The 24,262-nt window shown below is 42.4% G+C and overlaps 3 protein-coding genes across 4 annotated transcripts in view; 1 reads left to right on the forward strand and 2 right to left on the reverse strand.

Moving 5' to 3' along the window:
• The window catches only part of LOC117776247 (inactive phospholipase C-like protein 2), a 29,843-nt gene extending 20,419 nt beyond the window's left edge, over positions 1 to 9,424 (reverse strand). Inside the window, exons 1-2 of one of the 2 annotated variants that reach the window (XM_034610017.1) lie at positions 9,152 to 9,424; positions 8,321 to 8,773 (exon numbers count right to left, since the gene is read on the reverse strand). In XM_034610017.1, coding sequence (XP_034465908.1) covers positions 8,321 to 8,569 — 249 coding nt within the window. In that variant the 5' untranslated portion in view covers positions 8,570 to 8,773; positions 9,152 to 9,424. Of the gene's footprint in view, positions 1 to 5,349; positions 5,472 to 8,320; positions 8,774 to 9,151 lie in introns of those variants that run through there. The other variant, XM_034610018.1, reaches the window with a different exon arrangement.
• A 3,979-nt stretch (positions 9,425 to 13,403) lies between these two features.
• On the reverse strand, positions 13,404 to 16,982 carry LOC117776282 (cysteine-rich venom protein pseudecin). The gene is made up of 8 exons (XM_034610100.1): positions 16,974 to 16,982; positions 16,679 to 16,761; positions 15,811 to 15,915; positions 15,010 to 15,100; positions 14,568 to 14,710; positions 14,101 to 14,189; positions 13,921 to 14,003; positions 13,404 to 13,768 (listed from the first exon to the last, which is right to left on the reverse strand). Exons 2-8 carry the CDS (start codon positions 16,736 to 16,738, stop codon positions 13,632 to 13,634), a joined length of 708 nt encoding a protein of 235 aa, XP_034465991.1. The 5' UTR covers positions 16,739 to 16,761; positions 16,974 to 16,982; the 3' UTR covers positions 13,404 to 13,631.
• A 6,743-nt stretch (positions 16,983 to 23,725) lies between these two features.
• Positions 23,726 to 24,262, forward strand: part of LOC117776258 (raftlin-like) — an 88,321-nt gene continuing 87,784 nt past the window's right edge. Inside the window, exon 1 of the mRNA XM_034610047.1 lies at positions 23,726 to 23,835. The gene's annotated coding sequence lies outside the window, so the exon portion shown is untranslated. The remainder of the gene's footprint in view (positions 23,836 to 24,262) is intronic.

Here is a 24,262-nt window from a genome sequence, read left to right on the forward strand (position 1 = left end):
TTCAGACTAAGAGACGAGAGAGAGAGAGAGAGAGAGAGAGAGAGAGAGCGAGAGAGAGAGCGAGAGAGAGCGGCATCATCAGAACGCAGTGTTCGATAAGGCGTCCATGTTGAGACGGTTTCAGAACACTCTGCTGTCTCTCAGCTGCCAGTTACATAAATCAGGGTTTCAACATTGTCAGTGTTGCAACAGCAGCTTCTCTGAGCTTCATCCCTGAAACCTCTCAAGGCTGAAGAGTGACGCAAGACAAAGTTAAAGCAACGGGAATAATACAAAAAAAAACCACCTGTTTAATTTAATTGTGATCAAATCGACTCACAGTAGGTGACAAGTTTACATGGACTGATACCTGAACCCAAATACGTTCATACTCAGAATGAGCGATAATCATATTAAGACACGTGGAATAATCCAGCCTTATTCACATTATGTAGACATGTATACGTCTAAATCTCATTATAACGTTGTGTTGGAGTTTTGGCAACATTTTGTGACTTCAACATACGATAGTTACAAACTGCCTGATGACGCATGCTCTGGGTCTGAGTGTAAACAAGTAGTCGGACGTAATGTTTGATGTAAGAAAAAATCTGACTATGCTCTGTTACATATAAATAGAAATATGAATGGAATATTCTATTAGCAACTCATCATAATGGAAATGTCTTTTAGAAAATAAGGTTAATAGTCTCATTGGTGTTCATGTAGGGGTTTAAATCCAGTCAATAGCAATATCATCAAAGTTTTTATAGTGCTACAGTGTTTTTCAATATTTCCATGATTCAGTATCTATTAATTATGAAAGGGCAACAGAATAGCTGTTAGTCTTTGCTTCCAGAATAATAGTGGCCTCAGTTTGTGATTTCCTCGGACAGCTTTCCTGTTCATAAAGTCAACAAGAACAAGTTTGTCATTGAGATCGGATTACAGAGAGAGGGGGGCCTCAGTAAACTGTTTCAGAAACATTTTCTCATGGTTGACAATTACATGGATAGTCTAATTAAATATTAAAATACTTAATGTGCAGGAAATGGAAGCGGTTATGGGAGCGGTTATCCAAAGAAACCAAATTTAAACACTAATATGACAATGAACACCTTGTGACTTCCAGCTGGTAATTGTTTTTTTCAAGAAACGATAACAAATTTGACCCGTAAAGCTTCTGAAAAACAGTGAAAAGCTCTCATCACTATTCCTAGAACACAATTTAATATCACCACACTTTTAGTCTAAAACTATAAACAGGTTATACAGTTTATTATAATGTTACGACACGAAAAACAGCAATTATACACATTTAGAAGCTGGAACCATTAGAAATATCTTTCTTCCTTTTGCAGCTCTAGTTTTTCTGCAATTACCATTGAAGTCGTCAGTATCAGCATACTTAAAGTCTGGATTATGTTAATTATGCATCAGCACATTAGAACAGCTAAACCCTGTTTAAACCCTGAACACACAATCTGGGACCGACGGTCAGCCTTGTGTTTCCACTCAACGGGAGACGCTTATTTAATGTATTTTTATTGAGATCTGACTCGCAGCCTCGATTCTGGGATTTTAAATACATCACAGTGGTGTTGAAACATAATTATTTATAATTGAACTCATCGTTAAATGTTTAAATATGTATTCTGCCTTCTGTGCTCCGCTGATTATTACAGTGACACATTAACACAACTCATCATACGAGCGTTGAAACCACTTCTGCCATTAACATGGCCCAAGCGTAATCACTGCCAAGTCATCTGAGCTACCCCTCGCAATAAATGGCATGTAGCACTTGTGTAAATCAGTGACACCTGAGCTGATGCATGAATAGGCAACGATTCAAGTAAGTGACCGAGTGCAACTGGGAGTCGCCCTGAACACACAGAAACTCGGCGAGTGACTGGAAGGCGGCGGCGGCAGGACCTTGTACCAAGGACGGCTGTCGAAAGATCTTTATTAAATTAGCCAATCAACTGCCGGTGGCATTGGATTGTGCAACGGGGATTCCGTGCAAGCGTGCAAGTGAGCTGCATCGCTCCAACATTATATTCAGCTAGTTCCTCTCTGTGGGGACAAAGGAAAAAAACAAAAGCACCAGGGTTGAACAACAATCTGTTTTCAGATTCCGGCTAAATGATGAAGGAAAGTCCGTCATAACACTCCGGTGGCAGTTTGTAGAATCATGAATAATTAATTTGACATTGTGAAACAATATCAACAACATTTACATCGCCACACTCTTTAATAGAAAGTGTTATGCCCCCCCCTCTTCAGTGACAGGAGAAGGTGTAGTTCCGTAATCCAGGGGAGTTCACTGAAGATGGAATTCAGTGTGGAAGTAATTAAAGTTATGGTTTTCTTGCCCGAGGCCGCATCAACAGTAATTTTAAGAGAAATTATTATTACCCAATTTATTTTCCTTACTTCAGTTCTATAGTACACAATCGCACTAAAGGTACACACATGGACACATGTATTGTAGCATATACAACTAGTTTTTAACTGCATTTAAATCAGACTGCAGAAGTGAAACATTTGTGATGACATTCACATCAGCACAACGTATTAACAGTTTAAATGACAATATAAAATATTATTACCACAACACTTTGGCTCGAGGAAAGCCTTCCTAAAACGCTTGCATTTCAATATACACTCACCGAGCACATTATTAGGAACCACGGTACACCGGCTTATTCACGCAATTACCCAATCAGCCAATCACGTGGACGCAGTGCAATGCAGAAAACTAAACGTGCAGTTACAAGTCATCCTTTTACCATCTTTACCATCTTCTGTCCAGAATCCAAATCCACCATGTCACAGAGTCACTGGTTTCCTGGACATGGCAGTGAGTTCACTTTACTTTCCCACTCAACACATCTGAATCCAACTGAACTGGAAAGATCTGCAGCACGAACGAGCAGCTGCTCTATCTTTCAGAAGCGAAGTGATATAGTGTGATATAACGTAATGTATGAACTCCTACCCCCCCGGCTGGTCCACCATAATTATATCCATATTGTTTTCCCTTTTAACAGGGTTATATCACCAGCTGAGACTGTTTTCCTCTCCTACCAGAGCTGTGAAATAAAAGCTATTAACGAAGCAATGAAAAGACCCTCTTCACTGAAGAAGAAGAGCAGAGGTGAGAAGTGAGCTGGGAAGTGAAGTGGACCCAGGGGCTTATTATTTCTCCTGCCACTGGTAACACTCGCATAACATGTTTACAATATAGTCATTACCTAGACCATGTATGTGCTTTGTCGAATGATGCACTGATTAGTCTATTTCAGTCCTAATAACGAAAATAACACTTGGGCTGTAGGTGTCAACTGTGTCAACATGTACTGGTGTGATTTAATAATCTCTATGCCTCAGCCCTGTGGAAGGGACTGGGGTCATTCTTGGCACATTGACATAAGAGGGGATTGGATTTAATCGATCAGCGCTATAGTCATCAATACCTGTGTTAGCTATTGGAGTCAGTATCGGTTCATTGCCCCCCCCCCAACCTTTAGTAACACATATTACTATAGTAGAGAGAAACATGAAATTAAAACCTATTTGAGAGCTTAAACATTTGGCTTTTTATTCCACATCACTGCCTCTTGCTCTGTCGACATTTTCTGTTTTGGATTAATTGTTAAATGTTGATTTGCTTCTTGTTTTAAATGTTAAACACACATTTGGGCAGACAACGCCAAAAGGTTAAGACTTTAATACAGTGTCTATCACATAAGAGACGGCTGTTAGTGACCCTGTAACAGTGCATTATCAGGTCTTTCTACCTCTGACTTGCTGTCAGACATGCCTCTCACCCCGAGCCTCGGCTAAGGGGTCCACAGTAATGTCATATGTCTGAATCTTCTACGACTATTCCCCAGATCTTAAAGCGGCATGCACACATCTACTGCATGTGGTCTTAACGGGTTAAACTGGCTCATTTGGTATATTTAGAACACGAAGGGTTATAATTCAAACTACAAAGCAGGGCTCATAAGTCTGGCCAGGCTGCACCAATCTCTAAATGTGGTGTGTTGATCTAAGAACAAAGATGATGTTATGTGATTTTTTCCCCCCCCCATTCAAATAAGTGCAGGGGCAGTTCATCAGACTCCGGTGGGTGTTTTAACTTCATTTTCAAGTCGACATATTCTACAAATGAACAAACCTCCTTAGTGGAAGTTACGATTTCTGGTAAAAAAAAGAAAGAAGTGAAGTGCAGCTCCACCCAGTTCGGTTCATCGAACCCTGTGTAGGTGGCCGTCAGGCGCTGGCAGTTCAATCTTTCACGGAGAGGAAGTGGTCATACAGTATGGTGTGGTTTACTTTAAATAACGTTACGTTAAAATGGTTTTTCAAAGAATCGCAACAGCCATAAATAATTATCCAACCACTCCTACAGCATAACACCCTTTTCAAATGCCTATGCTCAGCAAAAAAAGGTTTTCACAGAAGAGAGCTTGTGTTTGTGTGTGTGAGGCAGAGTTAGTGGCAACATTTTTACACAATGATCAAAAAAAATATACCGAGCATATGAATTGACAGTTGTATCATTGAGAGAAGTTTCAATGGGAATATTTGTGCCATTATTTGAAGGATGAGTGGGAGGGTGAGAGAAGATCTAGAGCGGAGTATCAATTTAAGTTCAGCATTAAGCAACCATTAAATTAAAAGCTCTGCCGAGGTGATATTTTTGTCAGTAGACAAAAGGACAGTCATTAGATTAATGTCCCATCATCGCACGCATGCATATAAACACCCACACCACATGTTCGACAGAAACCTTTACAGAAGTCACGCTGCAGTTTAACACTGAGTATTATAGTTGTTACTATGAGAATGTGGTTGGTGTTGTTCAAACCACATCCTCCCGACACTCGAGAAGCTGTTTTACAAGAACTGAGGACTCTGACTGACTAGTGTGAAACAGGCTGCCTTGTTATTACTTGGTCCTGCCCTTCAACAACCTCCGACTCAGAGCAATATTCCATCAGTCACGGTTGTCAGAGGCAAAAAACAACTGCCCTCGGGAAAATATTGGAATGAAGTCAAGGGCTGATTTCAGCGATTAGCTTCAGACAGGAAATTTCTAACTGTTCCTTCACAAGTAAAGAAAAGGTTGTGATCGTGACGTCATATTTTCACTCTCAAAATCCAAATGTGCTTAAATACTCAGTCTTTTCCGCGTATGACTAGATTTTGAAAATATCCTCTCAACAAGAGAAGTTGCAAGCCCTGAATAATGAAGGATAAAATCTTCAGCACTTCCTGTTTTAAGCCGCTCCTTGGCAAAAGTGTCCACGTTCTCTTGATGGAAACTTAACATGACATTCATTTTTGGCTCCAACTTACCAGAAGTCATCATCTCTGCTGTGACTCACTGGATGTTCATCCATCTGTGTTGTGTTGCTAAGCAAGCGCCACTAAACCATTTCGAACTGACCCGTTTGTGCATTTCATGTGTCTCGTCATGAAGGCTCTCATTATGTTGTCTGAGGTGGCGCTCATTGAACTTAGGTCACTGAGCATTTCAGAATGGGTTCTCGTATGCTTGGATACCCTGGCACTGGACCACCCTGTGGAAACCTCTATTCACTGTTTCCCAGTAATTAACCAAGACCGTGGCGGCCCGCCATAGTTTAATTTGTCCCACCACAGTTTCATAATGAGCCAAAAATGTTTAACACTTCTCATAATAACATAAAAGATCTGTTTTTGCCCTGTTGCTTCCTTGTGGAAAGCTCTTTTCCAAATTGACCCGTCTGGTAGTCCGCTGGTGAACATCCATTAAGTTTTTACCGCCTTTAAAACACCAAATCATCATCATCCTCATCGGTCGACTCTCTTCTGGTCATGGGACTCCACTACTTATCTATGCAACTCTGCTGCTGCACAGAGGCGACAGATTCAGTTTGAAACTGCAGCTTCAGACAAAGTATTGATAAGTAGTATTTGACAAATTAAGAGTAGTTTTATTTGATAAACGTGGGCACTACAATGGATGCACATAAATTAACCAAACTAGGTTTTATGTCTGTAAAAATGAACAAGACAGTGTGTGGCCGGTGGGCAAGTTATGTAATCTGGGTAACGCAGACTACCTCAGGGACTTTACACCTGCCCTCGCTGTGCAGTGGGTGGGCATGATAGCGTGTTGGTTCACAGGGTATCACCCCAACCGCGGCAACTACCACCATTGATGAGTCAAAATCTGTGGGAAATATCAGCTCACAAAATAAGACAGCATTGGGTTGAATCCAAAATGTGTAAAATCCTATTTACAACTATTGATGATCTAATAAGCTTCTGTACGGACATCCCACCAAAATAAAAGCGACTCAAATGGCCTGGGAGCTGAGACGGGTCCCTGTGTACTGAGACATTACTTCAACGTTTACAAGGCAGAAATGTCAATATTATCCCCATCAGTCTCCAGGCAGATGGCACATCAGAGTTCAACACCCACAATGTGCCAAGAATGTGTTGTCTGCAAGAACCTGGCAGCAGAGAGGTGAACTGCTGAGCCCCGTCCACAGCTGGAGAGTCGACCTCAAGCCGAGGAATCTCACTGAGGCATCAAATCATAGACCTAATTATAGTATTGATTTTTCTTTACACGTGATAATAAAGTATAAAGCCAACAATTTCCCTCAAACACACCAGAAACCATTTTTAAAAAGTGCTTTCTGACCTAAGCTGTTAAACTAACTCGTGCATAAATCTATTTGTCCCCGGAGGGAATTAAATCGCTGACCCTCAGCTGATTTACTGACCTCTAAAAGCCGAAACGTACACACCAAAACAACAGGCATGCTTCATCTCTCTCAGGAAACACTCTGGTTCCAGGCTGTGATCGTGTTCTGTAGGTGTGGAGTACAGTTCATATATCAACAATAATGACATTGTAAAGAATAATGATTCCATTGTTCAGTCTAGACAAGTAACTCCCCCTTCGTCACCTTCAAACTTGTTCCTTTACGGTCTCATGACGTTATGACAGCTACTGCAGCAGAGCCACGACTTCCAGAAGAAAATGCTGACATTAGCTCCGGCAAACGCCTCGGAGGCTTTCAACATACAGTAGACTACTGCAACGTGATGAAGTGTCATGATCTCTCCTGCCCCTTCAGCAAAGCTTCAACAACAATGCCGGGGAGACAAGTTGACTAAAAACACAGCTTTAGGCCGATTCCTTCTGAGACTAAACAGTTAGAGATAGTAATCAGTGAAAGGCATGCTGTTAGCATGCTCCTCTCAAACATGTACATGTTGTGATAAGAGCAGCCAGGATCAGCCCCTGGTGCAGGATTAGACTTCAGTGGTTTCCTCTGACCGCAGGGACACCAGCGTTTCTTTTACAGCAATGGAAGATATTCAACTGTGTTACTAAAACACCATATTCACATTCACTAATAGCACACTACACCTAAACAAAGTAAAGGCAGACTCGGATGAATATGTGTGTGTACGTGAGCTCAGCATGAAAAACATTCCGGGGCCCTGCTTGCATTTTAATTACCAGCAGCCACCATCAGTGCACGTTATCTGCTGCTGCACTGGCTCCACTGTAGACACTGCTGTTCACTCTGAGCACAGCCTCGTTCTGAATGAAGTACAACCCTTTATTTATATGACACGTGCTGCCTTTACTGCCCTCTATAAAAACAGCCGTACACCGTTCATTCAAAACGAGTGCAATCTCTATCCTCCTGATTTTACTCTCACCTTAAATACTGGCCCTCGCTTCTGAATTAGTATGACAAGCATTATGATTTCTACCACACGCTTCTTCTGCATACGAGAGTTTTGTTTGCATTATTTTTGCTCCCACTGCTCATTCCTGTATTCCTCTGCTCGCAGCACTTTAATTTCCCCTTCTGGGAACAATAAAGATCATCTTATTCCCCACACACACACACACACACACACACACACACACACACACACACACACACACACACACACACACACACACACACACACACACACACACACACACACACACACACACACACACACACACACACACACACACACACACACACGTTATAGCCAGATGATTGATGTTTCAGAATAAGGAGAAGCTCTGCTACACACATGCAATGCAAATTATTCAGACCCAGCACTGCAGGATGTGCTTCTCCATTTGCTGGCCTGTGTTGTGCAAAAAACACCTCTCCTACTTGACAATACCACACAAAAACATGGACTCAACGCAGACTAACAACATGAGGGCAGGGTTGTTGTGTTTTTGCAGTGTAACTTCCAAATGCTGTGTTCAATTGCAGATGCATGGGGGTGAGACTTCAACTTCCAGGCTTACCTTGATAATGCTGCTCCTGCGTGGTATCTCGTGTTTGGCATCCGCCGGTCCCACGGAGGTGTTGGCTGTCTCCACCCCGGCTTGGCTGGCACCAGGTGAACCGACCATATTGTCCGATATCCCACAGTCTCCATTCAGGATGGACACTTCGCAATGCGTCTTCCCGGCAGCAGCTGCCTCGTCGCTGGGCACGGCCGAACCCCCGAGATGCAATGGAGGAAGCCTGCCGTCCTCCCCAAACTCCGCCATAGGCACTTCGATCACACACACACAAACACAGACACACACACACACACACACACAAGCTGCTGCTGCTGGGTAGCAAAAGCCTTGTGTTGCAGCCTCACACAGATTCCCTGCCTCGCAATAGAAACGCTGCTGCGACCATCACGTCCCGGTGCTCATCTTCATCTCCGGCAGGTTAGCGGAGGGGCGTCCTCCGTGCATGGTGATCTGTGGAGAGAGAGAGAGAGAGAGAGACCACACATGATCAGGCACCACCACGTTACATATAAATATATATATAAATAAATAAATATATAAATATATATAACAGGAGCTGCTGTTCTGTGCTGCAGGAGGAGGGCAGGAGGCGTTTGGTGAAAATCACCGTAAATACAGCCAGATCAAAGCCATATGTTCAAAGACACATGTGTGCAGATGTTTAAGTTGTTGTGTGTGTGTGTGTGTGTGTTTTATTTTTAAGATCGTGCTCACACACAGTAGTAACAACAGCATCTCCTGCGAAGCGCTAATCACTGTCAGTTAATTAAAGATCAAAGAAGCTCAGTCCCCTTCATGCTTTGATCTCATCGTGGCTTCTTCTTCTACCTTGTTCCCTCCATGAGCAGGAGGCTCTTCCTTGTCGGGTTGTTGCAGCCGCAGCGTGAAGGGGAGACACGCCGCCGCTTGGTGTCTGCCGTGCCGAGCCGAGCCGAGATGAGCCGAGCTAGTTAGCTGCCTATGCTAAGCTACCCCCCCCTCGCCTCCTCCTCCTCCTCCTCCTCGCTAGCTAGCTGGGTGAAAGTTAGTCCCCGACTGCACCGACTCGAAAGTCCAGTGTCGTTGGCCCCCGGTGAGCAAACAAAGACGGGAGGAGCCTCCAGCAGCTGCAGCCCCGCGGGTCCCCGGCGGTTAAACACGAGAGTGAAGGTGGTTTGTCCGTTAAGCTCGTTCCCATTGAGGGAACTAACTCGAGTGTGTGTGTGTGTGTGTGTGTCGCTCCGAGCTGAACACACTGTGCTGTCAATCAAACCTAATTATTTATTTTTACAGCCCACACCGGGTCCCGCCCCCTGCTTCAGAGCACACACACACACACACACACACTTCACTTCACTTTTTTAAATCACTGCAGGAACTTGTTCATCACACTTCCATGTGCACAAAGCAGCCTGGTCTGACAAACAGCTGTTGACAGTAAACAGTTTATGTCTCAGTGTGTGTTGTGTGTTGTGTGTTTGTTTGGGCGAGTCCAGGCTGCAGCCGTTTGGATCCAGACCCCAGAATGTGCAGGTTGGACCAAGATTCAACGCCTTAAGGTTGCTCGTTTGACTACACAAATACAGTGTTAACAAGAAAACGCCACACAATGCAACAAAGAAAAAGGCAGATAAACCACACAAAGATCCACGAGAAAGTTACACACAAAAGTCAAACTACCAACAACATGCCTCTACAAAAGTCAACAAGAAAATGCACACACAACTGCACAAACGTCAACAAGAAACTACAAACATGACAGCATGGAAGTCAACAGGTAAATACACACCCAACTGCACAAGCGTCAACAACAAAATACACACACAACTGCACCAAAGTGAACAAGAAAAACCACATACACAACTGCACACGTCAACAATCAATTTGCCTATAAAACACCACAAGAAATGCACAAAGAAAAGACAAAACTACACAATGATGAACATGAATATAGTTACTTACACAAAAGTCAACGTGAAAAAACATACACAACAGTGTAAAATCAACAAGAAAATGCCCACAAAGCACAACTTAAAAAAACAAATTGAGCGATTTAATACACAAAATCTCATCAAAAAACATGCACAAAACAACAGAAACACAAACCGGACAAACATGAAACAGTGTCAAACACAAACTATATTTATCTAATATTTATCTGTCTCTGAGCGTGTCGCACATATAGCTTTAATAAAAGATGTTATTAATATTAAAAGAGGCCAACTACTCATCAGCCTCGTGTGTCTGAACTCAGGAAACCTCCGGTGCCCTTGAGGATAAAAGAAGAGTCAGAGTAAAGTATAAAAAGCTTGGCAGGGCCTTCATCAAGGTAGTTTCAAACCAATATGCATGATTAAATGAAAATAACTTTTATCCTTGCTCTGTTTAAGGGGTTGCATAAAATAAAAAAGCTGTGCTCATATTTTATATTGGTGCTCTGGATTATTAATATATCTGCCCTTGATGTCCACTCTGCTCAGAAGCCACACATGACATCCCTCAAGGACAGCAGTTGTCACATGACAAGTGTTCTTCAGCTTCTTCCTCTTTACGTGGACGCGGCGTGGAGGTGATGGACTCATGTCAGCGGTGGAGTAACCGTCCCAACCGTCTCCTGCGTTGTTGCCTCAGGTTTCCTGTGAACACAAACCCCGGCAGTTTCCTTATGTGACCGAACAAGCTCATCACAAACCACCAATTCTTGTTTGTTTTTTTTAGATCGATTCTTCAATGCAAACCTTGCATGTGGTTCACAGAGCGAATCGATGAAGCCTCCTGTGTGAGAGACACAGAGGGCGAGTGATGAGGCCCATTGTTCTACATGATTTGATGCACTTTTATTCACAGGCCACTGGTTCAGATAAAGGAAGAGACGTTAATTAATGTGAGCTGCAGAAGCAGGAGAGGTGCATTGTACAACAGAGCCATCTGCAGGAATGCAATGGTCATTGAAATGTGCTTTTTGTGGACTGGTACCTTATTATCTGCTGGATGTGTTCTACCAGCCAGAGTTTTATATTTCTGACTTTTTAAAACAAATTAGTGCCTTTATGATAAACACCTGTTAATTTGTTTGTTACGTAAAAACTATCGGAAGGATTTCCACGAATCTGGATGATGGGTCAGACAAGAACCGTTAAAAATATGGTGCAGATCCAGATCAGGGGCCAGATTCAGGATTCTTTTCATTTTCTTTAACATTGTAAGTTTGGGTAAACTGCAAACTTTTCTCAGATAATAATGAATGAACCTTTACAGTCATGTTCAGGGGACTGGTATTTGTGAGTGTTTGCAATTTGGTGTGGATCCAAATATAAAACCGGATCCAGCAGATTCAAATGTGGTTTTATAAGGAAACTGTTGGGCCTTGACTCGTATATGTGTAAGATGTAAAGACCAGACAAGTGCAATATGTAAACAGTAATATCTAATTACTGTGAGTAATTCACACAGTCTGTAGCTGTTGTTGTGTGTTTCCTGTCTTGTTGTATCAGACATATCCATCAACACAACAAGCTCAAGTCACTGAACTTTTGTTTTTCCTGCTCAGAACCCCAATCACATGACTTTGCTTGGGTTTGATAGTGTAAAAGAGATAGAGATGATATTTACCCAGCTTGCAATAATGCACCTTTACTATCTTTTACATCAGTGTGTATGACGGAAGCTGTTCACAGATATACTGTCGGCAATATTAGCTCCTGCAGCATCAGATACATATTTTTAAATTTTATATTGATAAAATTCAGCCGCAGGATCGAGGACCAAGCAAAAACCTGTGAAAGTAGGTTGATGTTACCGAACAAGTTATGAGTTCTTGAAGTGTAAGTGTAATATTAAAGATGGGGCATGGTGATGTGTGTCTATGTGTGTGTGTGTGTGTCTACGTGTGTGTGTGTGTGTGTGTGTGTGTACTCAGCGCTCCTGATAGACTTGGCTCAGCTCTGGTTGTCACAGAGGAGTTGGCACCAGCCGTCTGTTGGCAGCTGTTATGCAAGTCACCGCACTAAAACAGTTTCCCTCTAAATCCGTATGCTGGAGGATCATTTAACAGTAAAAATGGCACATTTACCCAGAGACACCCTGTGCTCTGCCGCTGAGCGAGCTCCATTAGGGTCGTTCTGTCTGGCTGCACCTGCTCCGGTTGACAGTGTCGTGGCTGCCGGTGCTTTGTCGTCTTTGAATGTTTGCACAGACTGTGGTTTTAACTTGGTTTGATGGTGTTGGTCAATTGAATAGCTGTCTGTTTTTTTTATGGGGCTTTATTGCCACGGAGCGATTTCACCAGTAACCACAGAGTAGCTGCTGCTGCTCTCTCACTCTCGCTGATCAACCTATCGCTGAGTTGCTGTTGTTCAGATGATGCACGACAAGCTTCAAGCACAACACTGATGTGTTATCACCTCATGCAGCAGATTTTTAACATGGCAACATTGAGATTTTGCATCATTATTGAAGTTCAAGTCCACGTAAGTTCAATATTTATTTAAATGAGACATATTTTGCTCATATCCAGGTTTTAAATGCTAAAATCACTTCCCTCATAGTGGCCACTGCTGCTGCACCTCTTTTCTGCCTCTGATTGACCAGCTGACCCGCTCTGTTGTGATAGATCAAGGAATGTCGGCCTCTATCCTCTGTGCCTGTCTTTGCCGCTATAGGCGTGCGTTATGTAAATGTGGGGCATTGTGAAAGTACGGGCAGGAGTTCTAATGAGGCGTTCAGGAGCTTCCCTTCATGGTCTTGGGGATTTTTAACTTTGCAGAAGTTCTACATACACAAAAACCCATTGAACACACTGAAATCATATCCTCTTTAGGGCATTTTTTTCTGCTTTGGTCTCCACCAACGCCCACTAGAACATGTTATTACAGTGTTTTCTTTGTTGTTGTCCACAATCCCCCTGCTGTAGGGGAGCAGTGAACCAAATCAGTAAAGTCGTGAACCATCAAACCAAAAGAAACTGCACAGTCTCTTCATTCTTTAAAGGTTTATCAGGGTGAAAGAAATCATTTCAAGTTACACGTTGTAATTTAGACCCATTTTTAACATAAACATACAGATTAATTCCGATTGTACCTGAATTCCAACATGAAATAAGTGCAAAAATGTGAATATTTATATGTTGGACATTTTAAAACACTCCCCAAACATCCCCTATAGCTTCAGACACTGAACCCTAAACCAGATCTTTATTCCAGATAAATTTCTGCTTGTGTCATCATCATATTCTTAAAGAGCTTACATGGTATTTGGCTTACTTCACAGACGGAGAATCTAATGAAGATAATGTGAAAAGTCAAACATTTGCCGACTGCAGGATTCCTCTTCAGGCTATTGGAATGATTTTGTCGAAGCATTTACAGGCAGCAGGACACCAGGCGTACACCAGCGCGTTGCCGCATCCTGTCGTGGCTTTCAAGGTTGGACAGTTGATGTACCTATTTATGTAAGGACAAGGGTTGGCTGGAACGGAGAAAAGGAAATACAGCAATGAAGAGGTTAACCCGCTGTCTATTTTCCACCTCAGCGGACAATGTTCATGTTGTATAATATCCTCATCACCACCCGGAGAATGCACATTGTGTACTGGTCACGGTATCTGATGGTCTACTTACTGCAGAGCTTATCTACACAGGCGCCGGGGCAGGAAGCACACGGGGGTCCCACTTTATAGGGCGGCCAAGTCCTGAAGTTTCCTCTGTCAAATAAATTACAAAATGGTCAGCCAGAGGAACACACATGCAGAACAAAGTCACGTGTTTTAAGCGTGTTGAGAGTGAATGGGGGTCACACACGCTCGATAGTAGTGGCAGCCGTAGAAATAGATGTTGTTGGGGCACAGCGTCATTCCACAGCCGACTTTATAGGAGCTGTTCCACACCACCTGACAGCAGAAAGAAGAAGTTATCAGCTTTAACTTGAAAACCTTTACAGCAATAATGAATATTGACTTTTTTAAAACACTGTTATGACTCATTGATGCTCTGTCTCGGTTTTTCAATATCTCATTCTTCACTTGGGCAATATATTTAGTTTCTGTGGGTTTGTTTGAAAGGAAAATGTGAACATTGATGAACATTTTTTAAAAATCTACAACTGTGTTTTCTTAAAAACACAATAATGGCTGTTTATGGTGTTTTAAAAAGTGTCTAGAAATATGTACATAGAAACTGCACTGTTTTTTTTTTTTTAAAGGACATATAGAAAAACATTCATTCTTCTAGCCACCTAATGAATATAATGATCATTTCCCTGCTGTTACCTGTGTGTAATGACCGATGGATTTTCCGTCGGTGGATACATTGGGATACTGGAAGCGCGACACCTCGCTGTGCCAGGCACCGATGACGTCCGTCCACGGGAACGGTGCGGACGAATAGAACAGATTCTCACCTAATTCATATCCTGCTCAATGGTGAGAAACACATGGTGGCGCTGATTAATGGGTGTCTGCAAATACACCGTCTAGCTTTCATGTCTGAGTAGATTACATTATTTGGATAGAACAGTTCATTAAAATGCCTGTTGGTGATAATCTCCTCGATGATAACATATCAGTGTAATTTGTTTTTGAGGAGACTGGAGATTAGATAGCGTCGACAGTCACAGGGTCAGTCGGTTCACTGAGATGTTTAAGGTCCTGGTGTCTGGGGAGCAAGGTGAAAGGAAAATGAAGAGAGATGATGGATAAAAGAAGAATGTACCTTTGAGGTAACGGGTGCTGGGTTCTCCATGAGCCAGGATGCATCTGTCGACCCAGGCCTGAGCACTGACTGCCACCTCCTCACTGTAGCTCTGTGAAGGTAGCAAGAAGAAACAGAAACGATATAACAAATCAAGAGTTTCATTTCAAACGACGTAGATAAGATTCATTCTCTTGCAAGATATTGGATCTGAAAACTGGATGATTGATGATTTGAAGAACTGATGGAATTTTTCAAAATACGTTTCCACTCTGACCCATAAAATATGAAAAGGGTTTGAACTCAGGTGGCGTTCAGGTTTGAGAGAAACTCTCTCGTTCGCCCCCAAAGCCCAAAGCCCAAATCTGAATTTCAATACAAGCACATGTTTTTTGTTTTTTTCTCTTCCCCCATTCACTCCTCTGGAGAAATGTTGCACCTCCAGACATACAGCTCCTTTCAAAGGGAAATGAAATGTCTCATTTGTGGAACTGGGACTCAGTTCTTTCACTGAATATATTTGAAAGCAATGATCCATCATCCATCTCATTATCTATACTGCATACTTTATTTATTTTGAGGGTCTTGGTGCCAATCACAGCTGACACTGAAGGCTGGGTTCACCCTGGACAAGCTGCCATTATTTACGCTCATATTCAGACCTACTATCAATTTAAAGTCAGTTATCTATTACAGCTCCTAGTCAAAATGTTTATTCACATTTTAAATAGCATTTATAGATGTCTAATGTTTTTTTTATTCCCACATGTATAAAACAAATGCTAAATTCAATCTGAGCCACTTTCAGACACAAGTACCGACCATCCTCAGCATGTTGGACGCTGGCGGATCAACCGCTCTCCTGAAGGCATTGTGCTGGTCAACGATCTCAGCCTGAACCACTGTGGTTTCTGGGCAAACGTCTGCAGACAGACACACACCCAGACACACACACAGACACACACACAGACACACGCACACACACAAACACACGAGTAAACATAAGATTAAAGACATAATGAAGAGTGATATTTACTCTTATTATATCCACGATATGACTCACAAACATATCCTGGTTTAATTACTCTGGAATGGCCGAACATAATAAAAGAACACACAGACGGAGGATTGTGCCAAATCCCATAATCTTGTTTGGAGACATGGTCCCCAAGTTGACGCTGGGAAATATAATACGTCTGTAAAGTCAAACACGCCTGATGCATTTAACTCTAAATGTGCTTACCTTGCTGTGCAGGGGACGCAGCAAGTGGATGTGGGGAGGAGAAGAAAAGGAAAAGCTCTCATCAGTGAAATATTGAAGTGAAAATACAAAAATACATTTATTTGTATAACTATTAAATTGTAACTTAACTAAAGTACCTGAAGTAAGAAGAAGAATTGTATGTAGTGGTTCTATTGATCTAGTGTTTTTTATTGATACTTAAAGTCGGGCTTAAATAATTGATATCCTGTGTATTTCTGGGAAATGTTAAAATATAATATGTGGTGTCACAATATTCAAAATACTTAAGTACAATATCAGAACACTACTTCGAAACAATACTCAAGTTTTGCACTTATTCAAACAGATTTTCCAGCCTATGAAACTCACTCGAAAACACAAAAAAACATTAATTTTACTACAACTTCTTCTTCTGATATTGAATAACGTGTTTCCCCTTCAACTCACCACGACGCAGGCAGAGTGCACCTGCCGCAGCGTCAAGATGCAAATCAGGATCTTAAACATTCTGTCGACAAAAAGCAGAACACCTACAGTATAAAGACAACAAGGAAAAATGAATATCATGAATATCAATACAGTTTAATAAATTCAATACAAATAAAATAACCATATGCATATTTGTATCTCAACTGATCTTCTCAATTTAAATTCAATGTCTGACAAAAATAGTTAAAAGCAGTACAGGAAAAAGCGATAAAAGTAAAGTTAACATGATGAACGTTAATTCATCAGTTTGCACCTTTGACTTCTGGATGTTTTCTGTAAATTAGTAATAAATTAGAGCAAAGCTCTGGGAGATGTACCTGCACCCGGGTCTTCAGGAGGTGGAGGTGAGTTGGCACTTAGCGTCTCCTTCCTTTTATAGACGGCTGCTCGCTATCGTCAGAGTCACAGCAAATCCCCCCTCCGGCTCTTAATGATGCCTCAGTCTCCAGGACTTGGACGACAAACAAATCCATCACACGGCAGCGAAGACTGTTTTTCTTCAAAACAGTGCAACTGAGTAAACAAGGCATTGTTAAGCTCTCGGGTGCAGCGACTACCTGATGTATTGGTTCAAGTTTGCACATCACGAAATGGAAAGATGTCTTAGGCCAGGGTAAACAAGAGAAATGGAGGCGCTGATAGATTACAAGATACGGTCGTGTATGTAAATGGATTAAAGTCATACAGCTCATGTAGGATGAAGACGCACCCAACGTTTGCCTTTGCACGAAAGTAACACATCCAAAACATCATCTGATCACTGTGTGCGTGGGAGTAGAAAGGGTTCTCTACATATATTCTGTTTATATGAAATGTGGAAAAACCAGTGTGTTTTTGTGTTTTTGGTTGTTGGTACAAAATGTAGGAGTTAGATTAAACACAATTTCTAATTTGAATGAGAAGGAATTGAACATGAACGATGAATAACAGGTTATGAAAACATTTAAGTTATTAGTTAAGTTAAGTCTCTTCAGAAAAATGTTCCAGCAAACCACTTTTTTAAAGTTGCAATAATATTAATTTGTTGTTTCTTGTTCTCTGGTGACAAACCCACAGAAAAGTATCACCCACATCTATAATTCCCTTCATCTCTGGCCAGTTTTGCGTCTTTCAGCTTGTTTTAGTTTTGCTGTTGTGTTTCTCGCTCGTTGCTTTGATCCATCTTGTTTCCAACAGGCGGCGTTCAGGGAAACCCTCTGACAGACCCACTGTAAATGACCTGTCCACAACCAAAAGGTGCAGAAAGTTATGAGGTAAGTGGAACATCTGGCCCCCTCTTGGTAGCCAGTGGAAACCAAAACAGAGCTAAAAGGAGAGTAACCATTAGACTTCACCATTAGAATCAGTTTGACACAAACAAGCCTTCGTGTGATTGCCCATCATCGCTCTGTGTCTTCTTCGTGTGTAAATACACTTTCACCACAGCAGCTTGTTTTAATGGCCTCACAATGATTCATAGTCACTGTGGTTTATAAAAAGCCCAAATAAAGGCCTCGCTGCACCGACCGCACACTTTGACAACGACCCCTTGGAACAGAGCACGAAGCACTGAAGATAAATAACAGTCCCACTGATTCTAAGTTAGAGGATCAGGGGATAATGTGTCTCTATTAAATGTCAAATCACAGACAACACAATGTGAGTACGTTGCTCCCAATCTTTCCATTAGTGTACCTGAAATATTTCACTTGTTTTATTTGGAAATTCTAAAATACAGTACAGTGCACGTTGTAATGCAGTAATGACTTGGATTGCTGATACTTGAACAAAGCACAATTTTATCTTAAGGCAACATTTCCCTCTCTGTTGATTCTTGATTGTGTGTTTTAAACGCACATTGTGCTGCTATCGCCTCTTTTTTTTACTTAATGCATCACTGTGGTATTTGTTGTAAAGTTAAAGTCAAACACTCACTGGTCAAAAGTTTGCTTTGTCTGGTTTTCTCATATTATTTTGTATTCTTATGGACGACAAAACCATTTTAATTTATACTATCCCAGAAAAAATATATATACATATTTCCCACACCTGCTTTAACAGTCGTCAGGTGAAAAACATTATTGTTGAAACTGAAAACCAATGAGCTGCTGAATTTCCCCTGTGTGATTATTTTTAGCTTGACCCTGGGAATATTTTACCTATTTCAAAAAAACAAGTTTGTCCCAGTTATGATTCAACCAAAAATAAAAACAAGACTAGAGCTAAAAACAGTGAGACTGTACTCCGACACAGCTTTGATCAAACAATGCTTATATGTTGAGGTAATAGTTTAGTTTGCCACTAACTGAAGCTGTGACGTGTGTGAACCCGGCTCCATCACCTGTAAAACCCAGCAGCACAGAAATCCGGCCCACAGTCCGTCGGCTCTCCCCTGTCACTGATAATTAATGGTCTATGTGATGATGGATTTCGTGGGTGCAGTACTTTATGTACTTATGGCGTTGTATACGTTCAGATCTGCTTTTCTTCAGAACAAAACCTCTTCCCAGGAGGTTGGAATGAAAGCACACCATTTAAAATAATAGTAGCCATTACATTACAGAATGGAGGGGGGGTGGGAGCCCTGCAGCAGCTTCACCCCGGGCAGGAAACTGACAACCTGATGCAGTGCGGTGGCTTTGTGGTAATGATGTGAGAAAGGTTGGAGTCTGGTTGAAAATCTTTTTCCTGTCCATCCCCCGCTGCTGGATCTGGATTCAGGTTAGAGGAAATATAAAATACCCCTGAAGACACGTGCACTGCTCAGGAGTCTGGACGAGAGGGGCTTTAAAGTGGGAGCGGCTCCACGCACTCTCAGGAAAGGCTCAGTGAATGGAGGTTACATTTTCTTATATTACTTATCAACAGCACATCATGTACACATTCCCAGAGCAAGAAACTAATAACTACCTTTTATGTATTTGGTATAAACAATATTAGGTTTATCTTTGCTCAATTCTTCTGTGGGATCAAATAACATAATCATAGGCATCCAGAAAATGGAAATCTAAGTGAGTAAACAAAGGTGTGACGAGGTCTGACGGGGACACTCACAGTCTCAGACTTTGAAAACCTCTTTGTCTATACATCCAACAGATTCAATTCATGAATTATAAATAAGTAATACAGAAATGAATCAACATAAAATGTATTTAATAATTAGTATTGTTGCATAAAGAGCTAACCGGCCTGAGCTTTGTTGAAATCAGTCATTTTGGACCATTTCTGTCAATACCACTGTATTTTTTGTGATTTTTGAATGCACAATCATTTTGTAGTAAATCTACTGTAGTCCGCCAGAGAAAGAAAAATGTAGTGATTCAACACTCACACTTTTACATCCTGTGTGATTTTTAGTATTTTGTATTTGACAGGAATAATCACTTAATCCAAATCAAAAACCAAAGTGGTTTTATTCAGCTGTGGCAAGAAGGTTCCTGGTTCAAATCCCAGTTTGGCTGGGGCCCACCTGTGTGCAGACGACATGCAGATTGATGTTAGGTTGATCAGAGAATCTAAATTGTGCGTAAGTATATGGATTTTAGTGTGGATGGTTGTTTGTTCTCTTCAAAACAGACCCAGAAAATACAAGTTGTTATGTGTTCATGTAATTATTGCTTTATTCAGCACGACCACACAGAGCAGGAGACACACACATGAATATAAAAACCACAATGGAAGACCTTCATATTATTTTCCACTGGACATCAGGGAAGCACAGTTCCCTCTCCACTGGGGGGCGCTGTCACACCAGAGGAGCTGTGGCATCAGCTGACGTCCAATGACAAAAAAACCGAGCAGTTGTCTTTGTGTGGAACAATAGAGCTGGTGATTGCTGGTGTATGGCAGCAGAATGAAGAGACTCATTTAGCTCCCACAGTGATGAGTCTCGCTCGGCTCGCTCTGTCTGACTGGCTCCTCAGTCGCTCATGTAAGACTGATGCCTCCACCAACACCAGGCATGGCTGCTTGTCTCTGTAGCTCCACTCACATCATTTGTCCCCATTGCAGTCGCTCCACTATTCTCCTCACACATATCTGCATCTGGAGGGCAGCAGGGTCAAGTTTCCACCAGGTTACGGGACATTAAACTCAAACAATTTGCAGCTAAACCCACTGAGGTGATGATTTGAAAATAAAATAAATGCCATCTTGCCTAATGTGTGTGTTTTTCACTTTTTCAACCTGTATTTTTTTTTAGCCTTTATCCAAATGTTAAACACGTTGGCAATTCCACTGTGGGTGATCATTAGTGTCATTCAAGCCTCGGAGCCATGTCAGGGCGGCTTCTGCATTTTGGGCATTTGGTTGATTCCACTGGTTGTGATTGGAGCCTCCACCCTCAATCACATCCTCACCATCTTTTGTTCTTGATTCCCAACCTCAGGTCGCCCCCTGGGGGGTCTCGGAGATACGATTCACCAGATTGCCTCTTCTCCACCTCCAGCGTTGAACCTTTTTCATGTGAAGGTGGTCTGATGTACAAAAAAGAAGAAAATGGGACGTACATTGCCCGGATCTAGATTTCGTTCTTGCGATGAAAGTGTGATGGGAGCTCCTGATGTGACAGCAAACAGAGGCAGGAAATCTCCTTCTTTAAAAGAGACGTATCATTAATTTGCCGCCTGGAGTTAGATTTGAATGAGGGACTCTCCTTGAACAGGCTGCTGTGGCAAATGATCGGGTTGAATCCCCTGTTAGGCTAAAAATGACTTTGAGAAGAGCCCAAAGTCAGGATCACATTGTGAAGGACCAGTCAGTCTACTCCCAGTATGTGGAGCTCTTCACCAGTAATTATGGAAACTCATCAAAAGGAAAGTCAAATACTCGTTTGTTGTTTATCTGGGTTTTTTTCTCAGCTTATTTGCGTCACTTTTTATTTGCATTTCATCATTTGATGAATTTTCAGATCTCGATTTTTTGCCGTCAGTCGCATTTTTAGTTTTCATGTCAGACATAATTCTTTCACACATATTCTATCATATGCTTTTTTAAAACGTACTTGCTCGCTTTGAAGTTTGGTATTGAAGTATCTGGTCATAAACCACTGGACCTTTTAAAAGTAAAAGTTAAACACATTTTACAAACAGTGAGATATTCTTGGTTTTTTTGCTTTAAGTGCAAATTGTTCGGTCATTTTCAGGATGTAACTGAGCCTCTGGTCAACTCCCTTCACCTCCTGGGATCAGGTCCAGCATCCTGAGCCTCTTTCCACACACAAGGGTCAGCGTGTCACATGTTCTCACTTTCTAATATTAAAACATGACAACAAATCAGCTGAATGTGCCTTTTGAAATGTTGCTCTTCCGTCTATTTCACCGGATCTTTAAACCTGCAGTGGCAGATTCTCTTTCCGTCCATTTGCAGCAGATGCACAAACATATTCACCTTTTATGTTGATATTCGCAACTTATTGCTTTTTTTTACACATTAAGCAGATATTGATGAGCATAAGCATTCATTTAAAGTTTCTTTTAGCTGTAGCCTTGGTCTCTTCAGCGGCTAAATGCTCCAATAGGATCACAAGCTCATCATAAACTTCCTCTTCCTGCCTTGGACTGCAGCGCAGGTTGTTTAGTGGGTCGAGCCGAGCTTTTCTGCTGCTGCTGTGGGAAAAAGCTGATTCCATGAGAGCAGTGAGAGTAAAACCAACACTGTGGCCAGAAAAGTAAAATGATAACATAAAACACACGGTGAGGCTGAGTCAAGTAGCTGTATGATCTATTGTTAATAACACATTTAAACACGGTCAGCACAAAACTTCTTTTCTGTTGACCCACACATTCCTGTACTGTTGCCATCAGTACGTGTGTTGGGGTTGCAGAGTTAACGATGCAGACTGACAGTGATGGAAACTTCTCCCCTGATGTTGCAGAGCCGAGGACACTCTGCACCAACGTGCAAGCTGGAGGTGGAGGTTGTGTTTATGATACACTTTATGTATCAGAAGTTTTTCTCTTAAACGGTGGTTCACACAAACTGGCTTAAATAATACATACACATCTATAGGGGGTCCTGACCCGGACGTATTAAATATGCATAACCAGCACGGAGGAGTGAGGATCACACACACACACACACACACACACACACACACACACACACACACACACACACACACACACACACACACACACACACACACACACACACACACACACACACACACACACACACACACACACACACACACACACACACACACACACACACACACACACACACACACACACACACACACACACATGCTGTGATATTAGTTGTTGTGTTTGTGAGCTAGTGGTAAAAGAAAGGTATAATGGTTGTTCTTTTGAATGTGTGCATGTGTGTGTGTGTGTGTGTGTGTGTGTGTGTGTGTGTGTGTGTGTGTGCGTGTGTGTGCATCTTGACAGTGTCCTCTCTACTTCTTAATGATTCTTCCCAGTGAAGCCCCCCCCCACTCCCTCATCCTCCCCTCTCCTCTCTCCTCCCTCCTCCCCTCTCCGTCGCCTCCTCCTCACTCCCCCCCCCCCCCGCTCTCTCGTCAGATGGGTTCTCCAGTCAGCCGAGTGGAACTGGTGCGGCTGCCGGGGAGATAGACAGTGAGGCGGAGGGGCTGTGCTGAGCAGACGCTGGGTCAGTCGCTTTCAGACAATCACGGGGGAGCGAGAGAAAGACAGGAACAGACACAGAGAGAGAGAGAGAGAGAGAGAGAGAACAGTGCACATATCGAAAAGGAGAGAACAGGGGGAGGGAGGTAAATATGTGACAGGATGTGGTTTCCCTGAGCTTGCAGAACATCAGTGCACAGGCATAGTTTGAGCATGACCTCAACACACCAGGCGTGCAAGTGTGTTTGAGCTCCGTTAGGTGGCGAGGAGGGGGGGGGAGACGAAGCAAACCGCTGGAGCTGCTGCTGCTGCTCTGGTTCCTCTGCTGCTCTCTTTTGGATTTGTGTTTCCTCTCAGCCGGACAGCTCCACAGCGACCTCCGTCAGCGGAGACCGTCCTCAATCCTCTCTCTCTCTCTCTGTCTGTCTGTGGGCTGCCGGGCTCCTTCCCAGTATAGAATGCGATTCTCCGCTGGAAGCTCTGGTCCAGTTGCTGCCTCTGCGTCCGAGCTGTGAACTTAAACCTCAGCCTCGCTGTCAAAACCAGGTAGGTCTCCTGCTGTGTGGAGCCGCTCGTCACGTCATGTGTGTGTGGATTGTGTGTTTTTTTTTTGTTGAACTTGCAGGACAGATGCTGCACTCACACCTCACATCTGTGGGCAGCGGCCACAGCGACACTTGGACTGAATGGTTTGGAGAATGGTGTTACCACAGAGGAGAGTTGGTTCATTAGAGGATGCCACAAGCCACAAGTTTGGCTTCTGAGCTGTAGAGTCAACAACTAACTGCACTGCTAATACGCACACACACACAGACACACACAGACAGACACACACACACAGACAGACACACACACACACAGTAGGAGTAGTTTCCTTCTCTTGTTGAGGGCAGAGGATGTCACTCCTTCCTTGTTGAGCCCTTTTAGGTGAATTGTGATTATAGGCTACACAAATCTAATTGGATTAATTGAT

Source organism: Hippoglossus hippoglossus, chromosome 16 (assembly GCF_009819705.1).
Source record: "Hippoglossus hippoglossus isolate fHipHip1 chromosome 16, fHipHip1.pri, whole genome shotgun sequence".
NCBI lineage: Eukaryota > Metazoa > Chordata > Actinopteri > Pleuronectiformes > Pleuronectidae > Hippoglossus > Hippoglossus hippoglossus.